General features: G+C 42.7%; 1 protein-coding gene across 5 annotated transcripts in view; it reads left to right on the top strand.

The window, feature by feature from the left end:
* Window positions 1–18,856, top strand: part of VPS53 (VPS53 subunit of GARP complex) — a 141,018-nt gene that overhangs the window by 62,544 nt on the left and 59,618 nt on the right. For 4 of the 5 annotated variants that reach the window (XM_035027614.1, XM_035027617.1, XM_035027616.1 and 1 more), the window contains 2 exons: window positions 10,850–10,954; window positions 17,916–18,010. In XM_035027614.1, the coding sequence (XP_034883505.1) occupies window positions 10,850–10,954; window positions 17,916–18,010 (200 nt within the window). The remainder of the gene's footprint in view (window positions 1–10,849; window positions 10,955–17,915; window positions 18,011–18,856) is intronic. The other variant, XM_035027615.1, reaches the window with a different exon arrangement.

Genomic DNA, 18,856 nt, shown 5'->3' with positions numbered 1-18,856 from the left:
AGAGTGGCAGCTGGTCCACAGTCAGCACCTTCTGTCTGAGGGAGGAGAGGGCTTGGAGATGCTTGTTTCTCAGGACCGTGCGCTCTCTGCACTTGCGCTCACTCTGCAGGGCCAGGCTCCTGGACTGAGCCTCCCATCTCCTGGCACATGCTGCGCTCTGTGGGGTCAGTCATGGTCAGCTGGGAACACTTGAGCCTTTTCGGGTTTTTTGTTTTGTTTTGTTTTTTTCTGTCTTCTGTTTTGGAAATTTTCTGGCATAATTGATTTATAAATTTCTCCAATTGTTCAGTTGTTGCTTCTCCCTATCAAGTTTGCAGAAAGTTTCAGATTACAACTCCTTGGCCAGAAAATCCTGCTAAGCCATAAACTCTTCATACTCCCCTACCAATGGTCAGTTATCTTTTCCACAGATTTTTCCAAATCATTCAACTTCTTTAGATCATACTCTTCCCCTGGACCACTCTTTGTCCTAGTTATTATGACCCAGGAACCATTCTGCATTCCAAGTCCTGGCAGTGGCTGATCCATAACCTTTAAGGATTTTCCCTCCAAGGTTAGTTTCTAGAAAGGCAGCGGAACTCCTGTGGTCTCCTCAACAAGGCAGGCCAGGTCTTAGAGAATCAGTTCACTGCAGCCCTGCCTTGGGAATATGTAAATGCTGTGCTCCTTACTGTAGGTGCTGTTCACTCTGAGCCTGGCCTGCCATCACCTTGCTGTGGGCCAAGTGGGGCCACACCTTCACCTGCAGCCTGTAGGCCTCATGAGCAGGGCCGCTGGTGGATTAGTCATGGCCATGACCATGCTCCCAGCAGTGCTGGGAAGAGGTGGCCTGGGCTGGGCTGGGGGTCCAAGTGGCCTAACACCGCAGTCTAGCTGCTTGGCACCCCACCTGAAGACTTGCTGTTCCTTGTCTTCTTACCTCCTCCCTGTGCTGCCTTGCTTTTTGGAAAATCGTTTGTGGTTGCCATTTTATTTCAGGGCATCAGAATAAACTACAGAATGAACCAAGGTATATCTTGCTACCCTGTAGCACATGCCAAATTTCATAGAAGGTTGTGAATTCCTTGCAAAGTTAGAAGAGATAAGTCAGCCAAGGAGTCATGTTGACCAAAGACCCTCCCAGGCCCACCCACCCCTTCTTACTGCACTATTCAGATCCTTTTAAGCCCCTTGCTGACTGATTTAACAATTAGGGTGAGCTGGAGAGATGATGAACTCACCTGGAAGGCTGTGCTACAGTCCAACTCCTCCTAACTGATCAATGTGATGTGTCGTCTTTGGCTCTTTTTTGACACATGCGACTTTGACATCTGATAGAGATGGAAACTGAAAGAACATTAAGGACAGGGCTTGTCTTGTTTTACAGTACTAGCCCTAACACATTTACAGTGCTGCCATTGCTTTTTGCTAATTGCCTAAACTCCTGGCCCTTAAGAGGGATTCAGAATACTCTGTAAATTAAAATGCCTTAAAATTAAAAGCAAATGTCTGGATGTGATTTAACTACACCTACATGCATTCTTAGTAACTCAATGATTAGATTCAAGGTAAACATTATATTCAACCTCTACGAAAGCAGAGTAGGTTGGGTTAAGTTTTTGTAACAGGCTCACTGAATTTGGAAGTTTTTGGTTTTTTTTTTAAATAAAATTGAGTTTTATTAAAAAAGCATTGTGGTCTGAGAATATGCAGGGAATAATCTCAGTCTTTTGGTATCGGTTGAGACCTGGTTTGTAACCCAGTATGTGGTCTATTCTGGAGAAAGTTCCATGTGCATTAGAGAAGAATGAGTATTCTGTTGTTTTAGGGTGGAACGTTCTGTATATATCTATGAGGTCCATCTGGTCCAGTGTGTCCTTCAAAGCTCTTGTTTCTTTGTTGATTTTCTGCTTAGATGATCTGTCTGTTGCTGAGAGTAGAGTGTTGAGGTCTCCTACTATTAACGTATCATTATCAATATGTCTCTTTATTTTGGTTAACAGTTGGCTTACATAGTTGGCTGCTCCCATGTTGGGGGCATAGATATTTACAATTGTTAGATCCTCTTGTTGGATAGATCCTTTAAGAATGATGGGGCACCTGGGTGGCTTAGTCATTAAGCGTCTGCCTTCAGCTCAGGTCATGATCCTGGGGTCCTGGGATCAAGCCCCGCATCAGGCTCCCTGCTCGGCGGGAAGCCTGCTTCTCCCTCTCCCACTCCGCCCTGCTTGTGTTCCCTCTCTCACTGTGTTTCTTTCTGTCAAATAAATAAATAAAATCTTTAAAAAAAAAAAATGATATAGTGTCCTTAGGTATCTCTAACTACAGTCTTTAGCTTAAAATCTAATTTGTCTGATATGAGAATTGCTACCTCAGCTTTCTTTTGAGGTCCATGAAAAATGGTTCTCCATCCCTTCACTTTCAATCTGGATGTATCTTTAGGTTCAAAATGAGTCTCCTGTAGGGCGCCTGGGTGGCTCAGTTGGTTGGGCGACTGCCTTCGGCTCAGGTCATGATCCTGGAGTCCCGGGATCGAGTCCCGCATCGGGCTCCCTGCTCAGCAGGGAGTCTGCTTCTCCCTCTGACCCTCCCCCCTTTCATGTGCTCTCTCTCTCTCTCTCATTCTCTCTCTCAAATAAATAAAATCTTTAAAAAAAAAAATGAGCCTCCTGTAGACAGCATATGGATGGGTCCTGTCTTTTTATCTAATCTGCAACCCTGTGCCATTTCATGGGAGCATTTAGGCCGTTCACATTGAGAGTGATTATTCAACAGACAAATGGATAAAGAAGATGTGGTCCATATATACAGTGGAATATTACTTGGCCATCAGAAAAGATGAATACCCAATATTTGCATCAACATGGATGGAACTGGAGGAGATTATGCTAAGTGAAATAAGTCAAGCAGAGAAAGACAGTTATCATATGGTTTCACTTATTTGTGGAACATAAGGAATAGCATGGAGGACATTAGGAGAAGGAAGGGAAAAATGAAGGGGGGTGAATCAGAGGGGGAGACGAACCATGGAAGACTGTGGACTCCAGGAATCAAACTGAGGGTTTTAGAGGGAAGGGGGAGGTGGGGGGGATGGGCTAGCCCGATGATGGGTATTAAGGAGGCCACGTATTGCATGGAGCACTGGGTGTTATACACAAACAATGAATCATGGAACACTACATCAAAAACTAATGATGTATTGTATGGTGACTAACATAACATAATAAAAAATTTTTTAAAAGAATAAAATCTTTTTAATAAATAAATTGAAAATTTTCCCATTTCATGCAGCTGGATTTCCCCTCTTGGCCATTGCATAAATTGCCTTTCTAAATAGAATCATCCTTTGGCTTAGAGGGGTCATTTTAGTATACATTTATATTTGCCTGGTTTTTAAAATTACATTATAAATATATAAGCTATAGGTGTAATTTTCAACCATGCAGTTTGAGCATAAGAGTGTTTGCCGAAGGCTCACTACGTAAGAAAGCCCACCCAGAGTGGCTTGCCCTGTACCTCATTCTTCCAGCAGCTTAACACCTGAGTCAGGGAGACTGTGCAAGTGGGGGAGGGGCAAGGTCTCAGCACTTCTGCCACAGTAGGATGACTTCTGTCCTGAACAAGGAAATAGCTCTCCTTTAATGGTGAAGGAATGTATTCCTTCATTTGAATAACATCCTAAGAGGAGATTAACTTCTGTTAATTTGTTTCTGAGAAGAAAGTAATACGTGGTCAAGGTAGGAAAGGTAGAAATTATAGCAAGAATGGAGACAAGAGAAAACATCATTCAGAGATGAGGATTTTGGTGTGTTCGTTTTATAAAGTTGAAATTGCACTTTTTAAAAAAGATTTATTTGAGAGAGAGAGAGAGCGGGGTGGGGGGAGAAGGGGCAGAGGGAAAGAGAATCTCAAGCAGACACCTCACTGAACATGGAGCCCAACGTGGGCCTTAATCTCATGACCCTGAGATCATGATTTGAGCTGAAATCAAGAGTCAGACACTCAACCGACTGAGCCACCCAGGCGCCCCTGAAATTGCACTTTTAAAATACATTTTTTAGGGACGCCTGGGTGGCTCAGTCACTTAAGCATCCAACTCTTGATTTCAGCTCAGGTCTTGATCTTAGGGTCATGAGGTCAAGCCCCACATTGGGGCTGGGCATGGAGCCTATCTAAAAATAAAGAAAATACATTTTTTAAATTGAAATATAATTCATATAACAAAATTTCAATAATGCACACATTTAAAGTGTACAATTCAGGGGCGCCTGCATGGCTCAGTCGGTTAAACATCTGACTCTTGATTTTGGCTCAGGTTATGGTCTCAGGGTTGTGAGATTGAGCCCCGCATCCATGGTGTAGAGTCTGCTTGAGGTTCTCTCTCTCCCTCTGCCCCTCCCCCACCCCCAAAAATAAAGTATACAATTCAGTTGTTTTTAGTATATTTACAAGGTTATGCCACCACCATCCCAACTATCCAATTCCAGGACATTTCCATTGCCCCCAAAAAACCCCTCCCCACCATAGCAGCCACTTCCAGTTTCCTCCTTCCCCCAGCCCCAGCCAGTTAATCTACTTTCTTTTTGGATTTGCCTCTTCTGGACGTTTCATATAAATGGATTCCTATACTATGTGGCCTTCTGTGCCTGGCTTTCTTCACTTAGCATAGTAATTTTGAGGCTCACCTGTAGTATGGCATGTATTAGTACTTTAGTCCTTTTTTTTTTTTTCTTTTTTTTTTGGATTTTATTTATTTATTAGAGAGAGAATGAGAGACAGAGAGCACGAGAGGGAAGAGGGCAGAGGGAGAAGCAGACTCCCTGCTGAGCAGGGAGCCCGATGTGGAACTCGATCCCGGGACTCCAGGATCATGACCTGAGCCGAAGGCAGTCGCTTAACCAACTGAGCCACCCAGGCACCCTACTTTAGTCCTTTTTATGGCTGACTCATATTCCATCGTTTGGGTTTGCATTTTGTTTAGCCACTTATCCCTTAATAGACATTTGAGTTGTTTCCACTTTTTGGCTTTTATAATGCTACAGGCATTCATGTACAAGTTTTTGTATAAGTATCTCTTTTCAGTTCTGGGAGTACACCCAGGAGTGGAATTGCTGAATTGCTGTGTCACGTGGTAACTCTATGTTTGAGGAACCGCCATTGTTTTCCATAGCAGCGGTACCATTTTACATTCTCACCAGCAGTGTAGGAAAGTTTTGATTTTTCCACATCTTTGCCAATATTTATTTTCTTTTTTAAATTATTATTACAACCATCTTCATGGATGTAAGGTAGTATCTCGTGGTGGGGTGTTTTTTTTTTAAGGTTTGTTTTTATTTTAGAGAGAAAGCGTGAGAGCAGGGGGGAGGGGCAGAGGGAGAAGAAGAGAGAGAATCTCTCAGACTCTCCCCTGAGCATGGAGTCCAACGTGGGGCTTGATCTTATGACCCTAAGATCATGACCTGAGTCGAAATCAAGAGTTGGATGCTTAACCAACTGAGCCACCCAGACACCCCTCTCGTGGTTGTTTTGATGTGCGTTTTCTTAATGACTAATAACATTAGACATCTTTTTTATGTGCTTATTGGCCATCTTCTTGGAGAGATGTCTGCTCAAGTCCTTTTCCCATTAGTTAGGTTGTTTGTCTTTTTTTTTAAGTAGCATGAGGCTTGAACCCAGAGATTAGGACCTGACTTAACTGACTGAGCCACCCAGGCATCCCTGGCTTGTTTGTCTTTTTTATTGTTGAGTTGTGGGAATGTTTTTAAAGAATATTTTCTAGGGGCACCTGGGTGGCTCAGTCGTTAAGCGTCTGCCTTTGGCTCAGGTTATGATCCCAGGGTCCTGGGATTGAGCCCCGCATCAGGCTCCTTGCTCTGTGGGAAGTCTGCTTCTCCCTCTCCCACTCCGCCCTGCTTGTGTTCCCTCTCTCACTGTGTCTCTCTCTGTCAAAAAGTAAACAAAATCTTAAAAAATATATATTTTCTAGATATATTCTATCATTTTTCAGGTACACGATTTGTAAATATTTTCTACCATTCTGTGGGTTGTCTTTTAACTTTTTTGATAGTGTCCTTTGATATACAAAAGTTTTCCATTTTGATGAAATCCTACTTTTCTATTTTTTTTTCTTTTGTTATTTGAGTTTTGGTATCATCCCCAAGGTCACAAGCATTTACCTATACTTTATTCTAAGAGTTATATAGTTTCTGCTCTTATATTTAGATCTTTGATCCATATTGAGTTTATTTTTATGTATGATGCGTAAATACAGTTTTATAGCTTACTTTTCTTCATATGTCCCTATCTTAAGTGGTTTCTCAGTCATTATATTTGAGATGGTCCAGAATTTCCCTAAATATCCTTTTCTTGTTGGGCCCTTAAGCACTTGTCATTTTTTCACTATTATAAACAAGGCCACAGCGAACACATTTTTGTTCACATTGGAGATTATTTTCTTATGATACAAGTATGTTGAATTATAGGGCCAAAAAGTATGAGTTTTTCAAATTTAAGATAGCCTCTGTTTTAGGGCGCCTGGGTGGCTCAGTTGGTTAAGCAACTGCCTTTGGCTCAGGTCATGATCCTGGAGTCCCGGGATCGAGTCCCGCGTCGGGCTCCCTGCTCGGCGAGGAGTCTGCTTCTCCCTCTGACCCTCCCCCCTCTCATGTACTCTCTCTCATTCTTGCTCTCTCAAATGAATAAATAAATCTTTAAAAAAAAAAAAAAGATAGCCTCTGTTTTAAACTGTTTTCTGTATTCTTGTCTCTTATGAACGCACCTACTTAGTCTCCCAGCACTGAGTCTTGATGTTAGTGATGGTTTGTAAAGATTCAGAATAGTTACTGTTTGTTTTCTGCAATTCATGGTGCTAGCAGAGCAATGCCTAATATAAAGGGATAACTCTGCCAGGTTAAAAAAAAAAAAAAGGCACAGCAATCTGAAACTGTTTTTCAGAGTACTATATGCTTCCTCCTAGGTATATACTCAAGAGAATTGAAAATTCTCCTGTGTTCATACAAACACTTGTACATGAATGTTCATGGCAGCACTATTCACAATAGCCAAAAAGTAGAAACAACCCACATGTCTTCTAATGGACAAATGGCTAAGCAAAATGTAGTATATCCATGCATTGGAATATTATTCAGCCAAAAAAAGGACTGAAATACTGACACATGACACAAGATGAACCTCGAAAACACTATACAAAGTGAAAGAAGCCAGACACAAAAGGCCACTTGTACATGAAATGTCCAGAATAGGCAAATTCATAGAGACAGTAAGTGGATTAGGAGTTGCCACGGATTAGGGGAAGGAGAGGATTGGAAGTGATACCTAATGGATATGGGGCTTCCTTTGGGGTAAAAAGATTCTGGGATTGGATGGTGGGGATGGTGGCACAGCCTTGTGAACATACTGAAAATCACTCAGTTGTACATCACCTAACATGGTGAATTTGATGTTAATTATATATCACAATTTTAAAATATTAAGGGTTTTAGAAAATACTAAGTTTAGTTATAAATCATCTTCACTCTTCAGATAATTTGTCTATCAGAAAAAGGAGAGAGAGGGGCGCCTGGGTGGCTCAGTTGGTTAAGCGACTGCCTTCGGCTTAGGTCATGATCCTGGAGTCCCGGGATCGAGTCCCGCATCGGGCTCCCTGCTCAGCAGGGGGTCTGCTTCTCCCTCTGCCCTCTTCCCTCTCGTGCTCTCTGTCTCTCATTCTCTCTCTAATAAATAAATAAAATCCAAAAAAAAAAGAAAAAAAAAAAAAAGGACTAAAGTACTAATACATGCCATACTACAGGTGAGCCTCAAAATTACTATGCTAAGTGAAGAAAGCCAGGCACAGAAGGCCACATAGTATAGGAATCCATTTATATGAAACGTCCAGAAGAGGCAAATCCAAAAAGAAAGTAGATTAACTGGCTGGGGCTGGGGGAAGGAGGAAACTGGAAGTGGCTGCTATGGTGGGGAGGGGTTTTTTGGGGGCAATGGAAATGTCCTGGAATTGGATAGTTGGGATGGTGGTGGCATAACCTTGTAAATAAATAAATAAATAAATCTTAAAAAAAAAAAAAGAAATATTGTTTTCAAAGATACCTTGCTTTCTAAAAATAGCCTGATTTTTTTAAAGATTTGATTTATTTATATGACAGAGAGAGAGCACAAGCAGGGGGAACAGTAGGGAGAGGGAGAAGCAGGCTCCCCGCGGAGCATGGAGCCCGACGTGGACTCGATCCCAGAACCCTGAGATCATGACCTGAGCCAAAGGCAGATGCTTAACCAACTGAGCCACCCAGGTGCCCCAAAAATATCCTAATTCTAAAAATAAATTATTTCGCTTTAAGTTTGTAGGGATTTTTTTTTCCCATATCAGGCAAAGCAAGCCAAAGTTCAGAGTGTATAAATTTTATTTTTTTTAAAGATTTTATTTATTTATTTGAGAGAGAGCATGAGGTGGGGGAGGGTCAGAGGGAGAAGCAGACTCCCTGCTGAGCAGGGAGCCCAAAGCGGGACTCAATCCTGGGACTCCAGGATCATGACCTGAGCCGAAGGTAGTCGCTTAACCAACTGAGCCACTCAGGCATCCCAGAGTGTATAAATTTTAAATATTTGCTTTGTTGTTAGACCATATTGTTTCTCAGCAGGATACCAGAAAAATCACTGTCCTACTAATGACTACCTTGACCTAATGCATTGATCACAAGGCTTTCTTCATACACTGAGTCCTTATCTGGCAACATAACAGCATCCAAGTGTTTGGGCCGAAAATTAAGTAGTTTACATGAGTGTAAGCAGAATGGTCTTAAAGCCTAAACCAGACACCAGAATGGTTTGTGTTTTTTGTGTTTAAGTTTTTCATATTTTTCTGGATTGTTTTTGTTAGTTTTGTTCTTTTTCTTTTTCTTTTTTTGTTTCTTGGTATATCTTCAGCTGGTGTCCTGGCACTTGATAAAGTCATTCACACTACAGTCCATGTGCTGTCCCTCTTGGCTTAGGGGTTAGTTGAAGTTGCTCTGCTGATACATGCAAAAGTGTCACAAGTACATTTAGAAACACCCTTTCCACCTGGCTTCTTGTCTCCAAAGAGCCATTTCTTTTTTTTTTAATTTTTTTTATTTTATTATGTTATGTTAATCATCATTAGTTTTTGATGTAGTGTTCCATGATTCATTGTTTGCGTATAACACCCAGTGCTCCATTCAGTACGTGCCTTCCTTAATACCCATCACCAGGCTAACCCATCCCCCCACCCCCCTCCCCTCTAGAACCCTCAATTTGTTTTTCAGAGTCCATCGTCTCTCATGGTTCATCTCCCCCTCCAATTCCCCCCCTTCATTTTTCCCTTCCTACTATCTTCTTTTTTTTTTTTTAACATATAATGTATTATTTGTTTCAGAGGTACAGGTCTGTGATTCATCAGTCTTACACAATTCACAGTGCTCACCATAGCACATACCCTCCCCAATGTCTTCCACCCAGCCACCCCATCCTTCCCACCCCCCACCACTCCTTTGTTTCCTGAGATTAAGAATTCCTTATATCAGTGAGATCATATGATACTTGTCTTTCTCTGATTGACTTATTTCGCTTAGCATAATACCCTCTAGTTCCATCCACATCATTGCAAATGGCAAGATTTTGGGGGGTTTTTTGATGGCTGCATAATATTCCATTGTATATATACACCACCTCTTCTTTATCCATTCATCTGTTGATGGACATCTTGGCTCTTTCCATAGTTTGGCTATTGTGGACATTGCAAAGAGCCATTTTTTGACCCTTCCCCTCATCCCCAGCACCAGCCAATCCCTTTTCTCCTCCTTGTCCACTTAGTTTTCTTTTAGCTCCCTGGCATAAACAACATCTTGGGGCCAAATTTGCACAAAAAATTCCCAGGAGCTGCCTCGATTCTGTTGCTGCACTGAGTTATCATCACCAGTGTCCCTTATACGTGTCATGTGCTCCTTGCTGCCTTTCGCAGCCCCCCCCCTTTTTTTTTCTGCACCCTTCATTACATCTGATTCTTCTGGTAATCCTATAACTGCAACCTTGTGCAACAGATGAGGCTGCTGTGGCCAGGAGAAGTTAGGCAATTGGCCAGCGCTGCAGAGTTGGAGCTAAAATCCACACCTCCTGCCCCCAGCTTTCCCACTCCAGCCTGTGGTCCCACTCAATGACATGTGCTAAAAGAGTGGTCAGAATCAGGTCCTGAGAACTAATCTTTCCCAAGGAGATTCTGTTGTGCTTGTTGTAATGAGACTTATTCGGGAAGAGACTTCTGTCTATAATCTAGAACACATAAGATTAAGATTAGCTTTATAGTTTGTTCTTGAATTCCATCCCATCCAGCATTTTGATTCTTTCATATTTAGGGAGCAGCTAGGAAATGCCAGGCACCCAGATATAGGAAGGGGAACAAGACAGACATGATCCCTCGCCATCATGGAATCTAGTGGGGACAAGACAAATAAATGGACAGTTGCGATATTTTAATAAATACCTGGGTAGATAGACATACTGGGTGGGATGGAAACATGTAGCAGGGACATCTGTCCCAAACTTAAGAGATGGGGAAGGCTTCCCAGAAGAAGGGACTTCTAATTTGAGGGCTGAAGGATGAATGAGAATTTTAGCCAGATTGGGATTGGGGTGGGGTAGGCAGTAGGTTTCAGGAAGATGGGAAATAGTATGAAGGCTGGGAGGTAAGAGTGTGGTCCGTGTTGTCTCAGTCCTTGCTCATTAGATCAGATTTAGATTTCATGATTTAGGGGTTGGAGAGACTCGGAAAAAGCAGATCAATGGGGAAAGGTATTAAGAATATGCTCAGAAAATACTTAACCTCTTTCTCTCATCTTCTTAGCAGAAAAAACTTGAGTCTCCACCCCCATCCACCAATCCCTTCCTGGAAGATGAGCCAGCACCAGAGATGGAGGAACTGGCAATAGAGAAAGGAGATTTAGATCAGGTAAGTCCAGGTTGCCTTTCCATGTGCCTCCTACCAAACGTTTGCTTCTGAAAATGGGTCTTCCCCCTCTACACATGGCCCTTTGGCCATTGAGCACGTTCAGAGATTACAACTTCAGTGGTCTTTATAGAAAGCCCTTATCTGAAGGTGCATTTTGAAAACGGAGTAGAGAGAGCAGCCTTTCCTGCCAACCTCTGTTCCCAAAGAACTTCCCCGCTGAAACGAGCAGCCCACACAAGCTTAATTGGTCCATGCAGTGCGGCGGCAGAACCCTGCCTGCCTCATTCATCATCTCGTGCACCTGCCAGCCTAACTCTTGGTTGGGTTCTCATCTGGCCGGTGATGACATGAGAGAGGCTCGAGGATCCCCGGTGGAATTCTCAGCACCATCAGCTAGGAGAGGCCTCCACTCAGTGCAAGCTGAGCACTTGAGGTCTGGAAGGCATCGCGGAGGCCTGGAAACATCAAGGTGACCACTGGCATATTTGGAGAGTTACTTTTCAGAGCACACTAGCACTTTCATTTCCTTCGGATTTTCTATCCAACTCTAAATTTCCTCTCCCTTCATCCTATAGAATGGTGTTTTTGTTTCATTGCCATTTTATGACAGAGTGGTTAGAGCAATAAATCAGGCCTTTTCCTGTCTGGATTAGTGATCCTTCTTTTTAATTTTCTACACTTGGCTGCTCGGGGGTTATTTTATAGTGCTGTTTTGCTCCAGACACCACCGAAAGGGAGGCTGGCCGGGAAGACCAGCCTGGGAACCCCATAGCCACGAACTTGCCTGCATTCCTCACACGGAGAGGGTAGGTGTACAATCATGGCAGGAGCCCAGAGAACAGCATTTCCAGGAGCAGTTCTGAAGTGATGCAGTAAAATGTGTCTGCTCCACTGATGAAATAATTGTAATAACGTGGATACCCCACATTTTTATGGGCTTTATAGTTTCAAAGTCTTTAATGTGCTTTATTTCATTTCGTCTTCCCAATGCCTGCCTCTCATTTTATAGGGATTTTATATGAGCTACAGTGTGTGCAGCTCAGAGAGGTTAAGTGATTTGCCCAGGGTCACAGAGTTTGGGCATGGACGAGCTAGGACTGGAAGCAAGGTCTAGAAGTCAAGAGACTAGAATTCCCACCATGGAGCTCTTGTACTACACCGGGCTGTCTCAGTGAAAAGAGGAGGTCACAGAAACGAACCCCATGAATACAGGTGAATGGATAAAAATGGAAGGATGCCTTATGGCTATATCCCAGAGATCTGTGGGATTAGCTATAATTGATTTAAAGCCATCATACCAGCTAGTGTGGGAGATAACAAAAGATTTCTTCTAACTAAAGAAATGCATCTTGCATTTGGGGAGAAAGGAATCTGGATGTAGAGCTCATTCTTCTGGTGTGTCTTCCACCCACACTCCATCACCTGCACCCTTTGAGCTTGCATTGGGTTGTAGTACCGTGTTCAGGGCCTTGTGTCTTCCCAGTGCTGGTGGCCGTCGTTGTCCTTGTGCTGGCATGAAAAGTTAGCCCTTCAGCTAGTCATCTCTGGATATCATTAAACTGGATTATATAGAGGCCCCCATTACTACATATTGTGTTTACTAGATAAAATATGATTTGTCTCTCTCATGGAACTTTTTGCTCATCCTGGAAGCTAGAGGTTATTGTTGTAAGGACCAAGACTGCTCATTCTAAGGACACAGAACATGGATACAGGGGTAAAGCAGAGGCAGACTCTGGTCTGCCATTAACTGCCTACGTGGTAGGTTTTTACTCTCTCTAGACTTGCCTCGTGTTTTCATCTTTAGACAAAGCCCGTGGTTTTCAAACTATATTCCTTGGTGCCCCATCACATGTCATTGTGGGGTGTTGGGAGGAGACCAGGGCTCTGACTCCCTCCAAACAGAGCAGTTCTGTTCTGAGTCACTTTTATCATGGAATTCCAGGTAAAATTTCTTTCGAGACAAGGGTTTGAGATCTGTTTTAAAAAAGGTATCAAAAACCCCTGTACTAGGTGACCCACCTGCAGTTTCGCTGGTTGTTACTTGTTAGCAATGACACCTGGACACCATCCCCAGCCTCCTGCAGCCTCCCCAGCACTTGTCTTGCTTGTTGTCCATTAGGGGGCAGCTCCAGGATCTCCCTCTTCCCGGCTGCTTACTGGCTTCTGGAGTTGGGTTTACAGGAAGCGCAGGAGCCCCGTGGGTTCTTAGGGAGGAAGTCCACAGGAAGCTAGGGGTGAGCTGAGCCAGAGGTGTGGGGGAAGGCCCCCAGCGGTCGTCTGGGGTTACCCAACCCATTGTGTCACTGCAGTAAGTGGACAGTTGGCCCTCAAGGGCAGGGTCCCTCCCTGCTCACTCCTGCAGCGTAGGCTGTTGAGAAAGGAGTGTGAACTTGAGAAAAGGTATTTAGTTTGAGCCACCAGTTGCCAACACACTCCCAGGGATGAAAAAATGGCATCTGAAAGGGGACTGAGGGTGCTCGAAGAAAAAGGGAGAAGAAATAAGGAATTTCTGGTTTAAAAATGTACCCTTCTGGTGATCCAAGCAGTTAGATTTAATCTGTTTACATTGGATGGTAATAAAAGGAAATGGGGCCAGCTGCAGAGCTCCTTACTGTGACAACAGTAACCTTCTATTATTCCCTCAAACTCCGGGAGGAAATAACTGAAACATCTGCGGCTTTTGGATAGAATTCACACACTCAGACAGGCAGCCCAAATGCTACTGCTAAATGCCTTTGGATGTTCTTTCAGCAGAGACTCAACCCTTTGGGGAGCCAGACGATGCACAGGGAGACGCCAGTGTAAGCTGAAATTCCAGCACCTCTTATCTACATCGGAGCACAGTCACCAAGCAGCTAGGCTGGAGGCAGCCCTGTGGGAAAAAGGCAAAAAGGAAACTTGGGGCAGTCCCTCCCATTGTTCCCCTTTTGCTTCCAGCTCACACAAGGGACCTGGAGCTGTGGTGTAGGGTGTCCCCTCACCGCCCAGAGTGGCATTAGTGGGCAGAGGTGGGGTGGAGTGGTCACCTGCCCGTAGGGCTGGGACAGCCACAGTATGATGATGCAGCTCTCTGGGTGCCAACTTCAGAGTGCTCCGCGGGGCCTTATCAAGCACACGGTCTGGGGAAGACTGGCCGAGATGACTTCATTGGAACAGGATGGAGCTGTTTTCTTTTATCACTTAGAATCTGTCTCTTATACATATTCTGAATGAGCTCCTCAGACTTCTGTAGACCCAGATTTTTATTGTATATCACCCTTGCACATACGTAAAAAGGAAAATAGGAGCAAAATAAATAGGTTAAGATATTCCTAAAACCACTTCACGTTCAGAGTCCAATTTTCCTGTACCACTTTTTAAAAAAAACTTTGTGTTTTGAAATAATTATAAACTCATAAGTAGTTGCAGAGTACAGAGAGGTCCCGTGTACCCATCTCTCAGCTTCCCGCAGTGGTGACAGCTACCATAACTATAGTGTGTTGTTAAAACCGTGAAATTGAGGGTGCCTGGGTGGCTCAGTTGGTTAAGCGACTGCCTTCAGCTCGGCTCATGATCCTGGAGTCCCGGGATCAAGTCCCACATCGGGCTTCCTGCTCGGTGGGGGGGTCTGCTTCTCCCTCTAATCCCCTTCCCTCTCGTGCTGTCTCTCATTCTCTCTCTCTCAAATAAATAAATAAAATCTTTAAAAAAAAAAAAAACCGTGAAATTGATTCTAAGCCCTATTTTACTCAAGCACAAATGCCCGTGTTTTCCCACACTGCTGCCCTCCAGACTGTCCAAAGTGTTGGTGACGTGCCCTTGCTTGAGTGCTCCACAGTTGTCTCTGGGGTTATCTGCCAGGCCGTTGGCACCCATCTCCCAAGCTTTTTGTTGTTATTTTTTACTTTTTTAAAAGAAAATACCTAAATTAGAGAAGAGTTTTAAGAATATTACAAGAACTCTCAAATATCTTTTACCTGGGTTTACCAGTTGTTAACATTTTGCTACATTTACTTTACCATTTCCCTTTTTTCCACCCCCATTCCTCCTCCCTCTCTCTCTCTTTCCCTGTCTTCGCTCTCCCTCTCTATCTCTCTCTCTTTTGGAATAGTTTGTAAATTAGCATATATCATGTCCTTTACCTCTAAATATTTCTATATGTATTTCCTAACAGGAAGGCCATTCACTTAAATTACCACAGATCAAAATTAGAAAATGTAATATCAGAACAGTACTACTATCTAATTTATAGAGCTTAAATTTCATAATGTAGCCATTCTAAGGTGATAAACTAAAACAATGTCAGTAATTGGAAAATTGCACATAAATTGGTAAACAAAGCCAAATACAAAATACTTGATTTAAAATATGTTGATTTAAAACATGACAACATTTTGTATTATATAAACTCCCAATTTATAATTCCCAGAAGCTATCCTGTAGACATGTGAATATTTTTGGCACAAGAAGAAAATATAAATAAAGGGGATAATTATAATCCTTACAATGACTATATTTTATTAATAAAAAGATACCTGGGTATTGTGGCTATAGTTTTCAATTCTAAAATCAGGATATCATGGGCGCCTGGGTGGCTCAGTCGTTAAGCATCTGCCTTCGGCTTGGGTCATGATCCCAGGGTCCTGGGATCGAGCCCCACATCGGGCTCCCTGCTCCGCGGGAAGCCTGCTTCTCCCTCTGCCACTCCCCCTGCTTGTGTTCCTGCTCTCACTATCTCTCTCTCTCTGTCAAATAAATAAATAAATTTTTTTAAAAATAATAATAATAAAATAAAATCAGGGTATCTGGTCTTATATAAGTTAGACAAATCACATTTGTCTATTCATTTAACAATCACCTTATTGAAAAGAATGAAATAATAAAAAAATAGATAACTGATTCAGAAAATATAGAACAATTAGGTAAGCACCACCCCTACACAGCCATTGTACTACATCATGGATTCGCCATTTTAAACTGATGGGAGTGTGGGAGAAACTCCCAGGGTATCTGTGAAATGAAGTGGAACTTTGGATCCAGCCAGTTCAAACTCAGTGAACCCAGGCTGGGGAGTCTCTTGTGGGCTCAGTCTCAGACCTGACTTTGGCGGTAGCTTCTGGATGATAAGGAAAATAGCCTGATTGTAATTATTTTAGACCAGAGTTTCTAAAAATCTTGCAAAAAAACTTAAAGACATGGAACACTCCGAAGGTGATGAGGGGAGAGAGCTAAACAGGAGATTGAAAGGGATATGTCTAAGGTTGACATTTAATTTTTGGTGTTCATTTCCAGATTTTACAGATGCTTTTAACCATTACAGTGTTTTATTTTTAGAAGTTACTAGGAGAAGGGAATCATTATTCTGTTTGTCATTAGGAGCTTAGTTTTTCTTATGTTTATTAAAAGATATGGGGCTCAGTTGGTTAAGCGACTGCCTTCGGCTCAGGTCATGATCCTGGAGTCCCGGGATCGAGTCCCGCATCGGGCTCCCTGCTCGGCAGGGAGTCTGCTTCTCCCTCTGACCCTCCTCCCTCTCATGCTCTCTGTATCTCATTCTCTCTGTCTCAAATAAATAAATAAAATCTTTAAAAAAAAAAAAAAAGATATGAACAGTTCAATCCAGCAAGTATGCTGTGGGTATCAATTTATGCCCAAATTGTACTCTAGTATCAACCCCAGCAAGGGCTCAGGATCCTTTTGTTGGCATTTGATGATAAATAGAATTGACTTTTTTTAGAAATAGAAAGAGATATGTAGGCAGATCTTCGCTTATTTTTTAGATATTTTGGAAAAAGAATTAGGAAGCCAATAGAGTTTTTAAATGCTTGCCTACCTAGATGTCCTGTATATCAGCGGTTTTTAGGTATCAACTGAGGACCAGTGCTGGCCCTGTTTTACAGTGGTCCAAGGCAAACAATAAAGACAAAACAGCCCGCCTGCCTGCCTGCCTGTCTATCTGTCTGTCTGTCTATATATATATTTATCTGGTATAAGGTCACCAACTGTCTTTTCATAGGAAGGACTGCCCTCATGCTGCTATTTTCTCCCGATAAAATGTTTGGGTGTAAAATACTCTTAGGGACTCGCGAGAATGGAAAGTGGCAAAACAAAAAGTTAGCAATGCTATGTTGGTCCTTTACCGTTCTTCTTCTTGCATTTACTCATCAGTGCAATTCAACAGTCTGGGAACCATCACGGCAAAGCAGTGTTATAATAGAAAGAGTTCAGGCCGTGTGCCTTTGGGCAGGCTGCTAAAACCCTCTGAGCCTTCCTTTTTTTAGGTGTGAAATAGTAGTAATAATTCCTACACCGAGGGTTGTTGTGAGAAATAGATGAGATGTTATTTCATGTTAAAGTGCTTGGTCCATAAAAACAATCACTAGGGGCGCCTGGGTGGCTCAGTCGGTTAAGTGGCTGCCTTCGGCTCGGGTCATGATCCCAGGGTCCTGGGATCGAGCCCCGCATCAGGCTCCCTGCTCAGCGGGGAGCCTGCTTCTCCCTCTCCCTCTGCCTGCCTCTCTGCGTACTTGTTCTCTCTCTCTCTCTCTCTGTCAAATAAATAAATAAAATCTTTAAAAAAAAAAAAAACAGTCACTAAATGGAGGCTGTCAAAAATAGATCACATGAAAGCACTTTATAAATTCTAAAGCACTGTACAAATATAAATAAGGTACTGTTATTAGCTAGGATTTAAAATTTTAAAACATCAGTCGGATGATGAATAGCTTCCAGATTGAAAGCACATGTGTTATCAGAGTAGCAGTAAATCTTTCACCATCCAAGGCAAGTCAGTGATGGCTCATTGTTCACAAACTGGCGTGAATCATAATGCAAGACACAGCCCCAGTTCAGTTACATTGAGTGCTTCTTATCTACGTCAGGAGTAAACTTTGAAGGGATGTATTCTTTGAAACTGCTTGAAAACTTGCAAAGATAGCTCAAGTGTAGCTTGCTTTCTTCTTTTTTCCCCCCTTTACAGCCAAAGAAGCCGAAAGCCCCAGACAATCCATTTCATGGCATTGTTTCCAAGTGTTTCGAGCCTCATCTCTACGTGTATATTGAGTCCCAGGACAAGTGAGTGATGAACGTTTTGCTGTTTTCTACTGCATTTCTCCCTCCTCTGGTCATGGTTGGGCCTCACAAGGGCACAACTCCTTCCAGAGGCTGAAGGAGAGACTTGGCAGGCCTCCTGTGACCCTCCTTGGAAATCTTCTAAGGGTATTTTTATATCTTGTGAATGTTATCGTTCATTGTATCCATAAATCGAAGAAGCCTGAGTTTGACTCTAATAAGGTCCCAAATGGATCCCAACAACCCCTTCCCATCTGGGCACTGAGCTCTTCTTACATAGCTACACAGGCTTGACCATGTCAGGCACTGGAAAATGGAGAAAGAAAACCTACTCTCTAATATACATGTTTTCAAGTATAATTTGTTTAGGTTTTCATTTTGAGATAATTTAGACTTACAAAAAAGTTACAAAAAATTCTCATAGATCCTTCCCCCAGAGAATGCTACCATTTTATACATAATCACAGTTATCAAAATCAGGAGGGTAACATTGTGCCATGAATGTCCACTTTCTGGCTCAAAGTCCCACCGTGCCTTTGGTTGTCAGGTCTCTTTAGTCTCCCTTAACCTTTAATACTTCCCCAGTCTTTTGTTTGTCTCTCCTGACCTTGACACTTCACAGAGTATTGACAAGTTATTTTCTGCAGTGCCCTCAGTTTCAGTTTGTCTGATGTTTGCTCTTGATTAAATCCAGATTATGCGTTGTGGGCAAGTATACCATGCAGGTGATGTTGTGTCCCTCTGGGTACGTCATATCAGGAGGCACATCATGTGGCTGTGTCCCATTACTGGTGATGTTAACGTTGATCACTTGCTTAAGGTGGCGCCTGCTAGCTTTCTCTGCTGTGA

The sequence above is a fragment of the Mirounga leonina genome, unplaced genomic scaffold (genome assembly GCF_011800145.1).
Source record: "Mirounga leonina isolate KUSES-001 unplaced genomic scaffold, KU_Mleo_1.0 Mir_200, whole genome shotgun sequence".
NCBI lineage: Eukaryota > Metazoa > Chordata > Mammalia > Carnivora > Phocidae > Mirounga > Mirounga leonina.
This window is presented reverse-complemented; position numbering and strand designations above follow the sequence as displayed.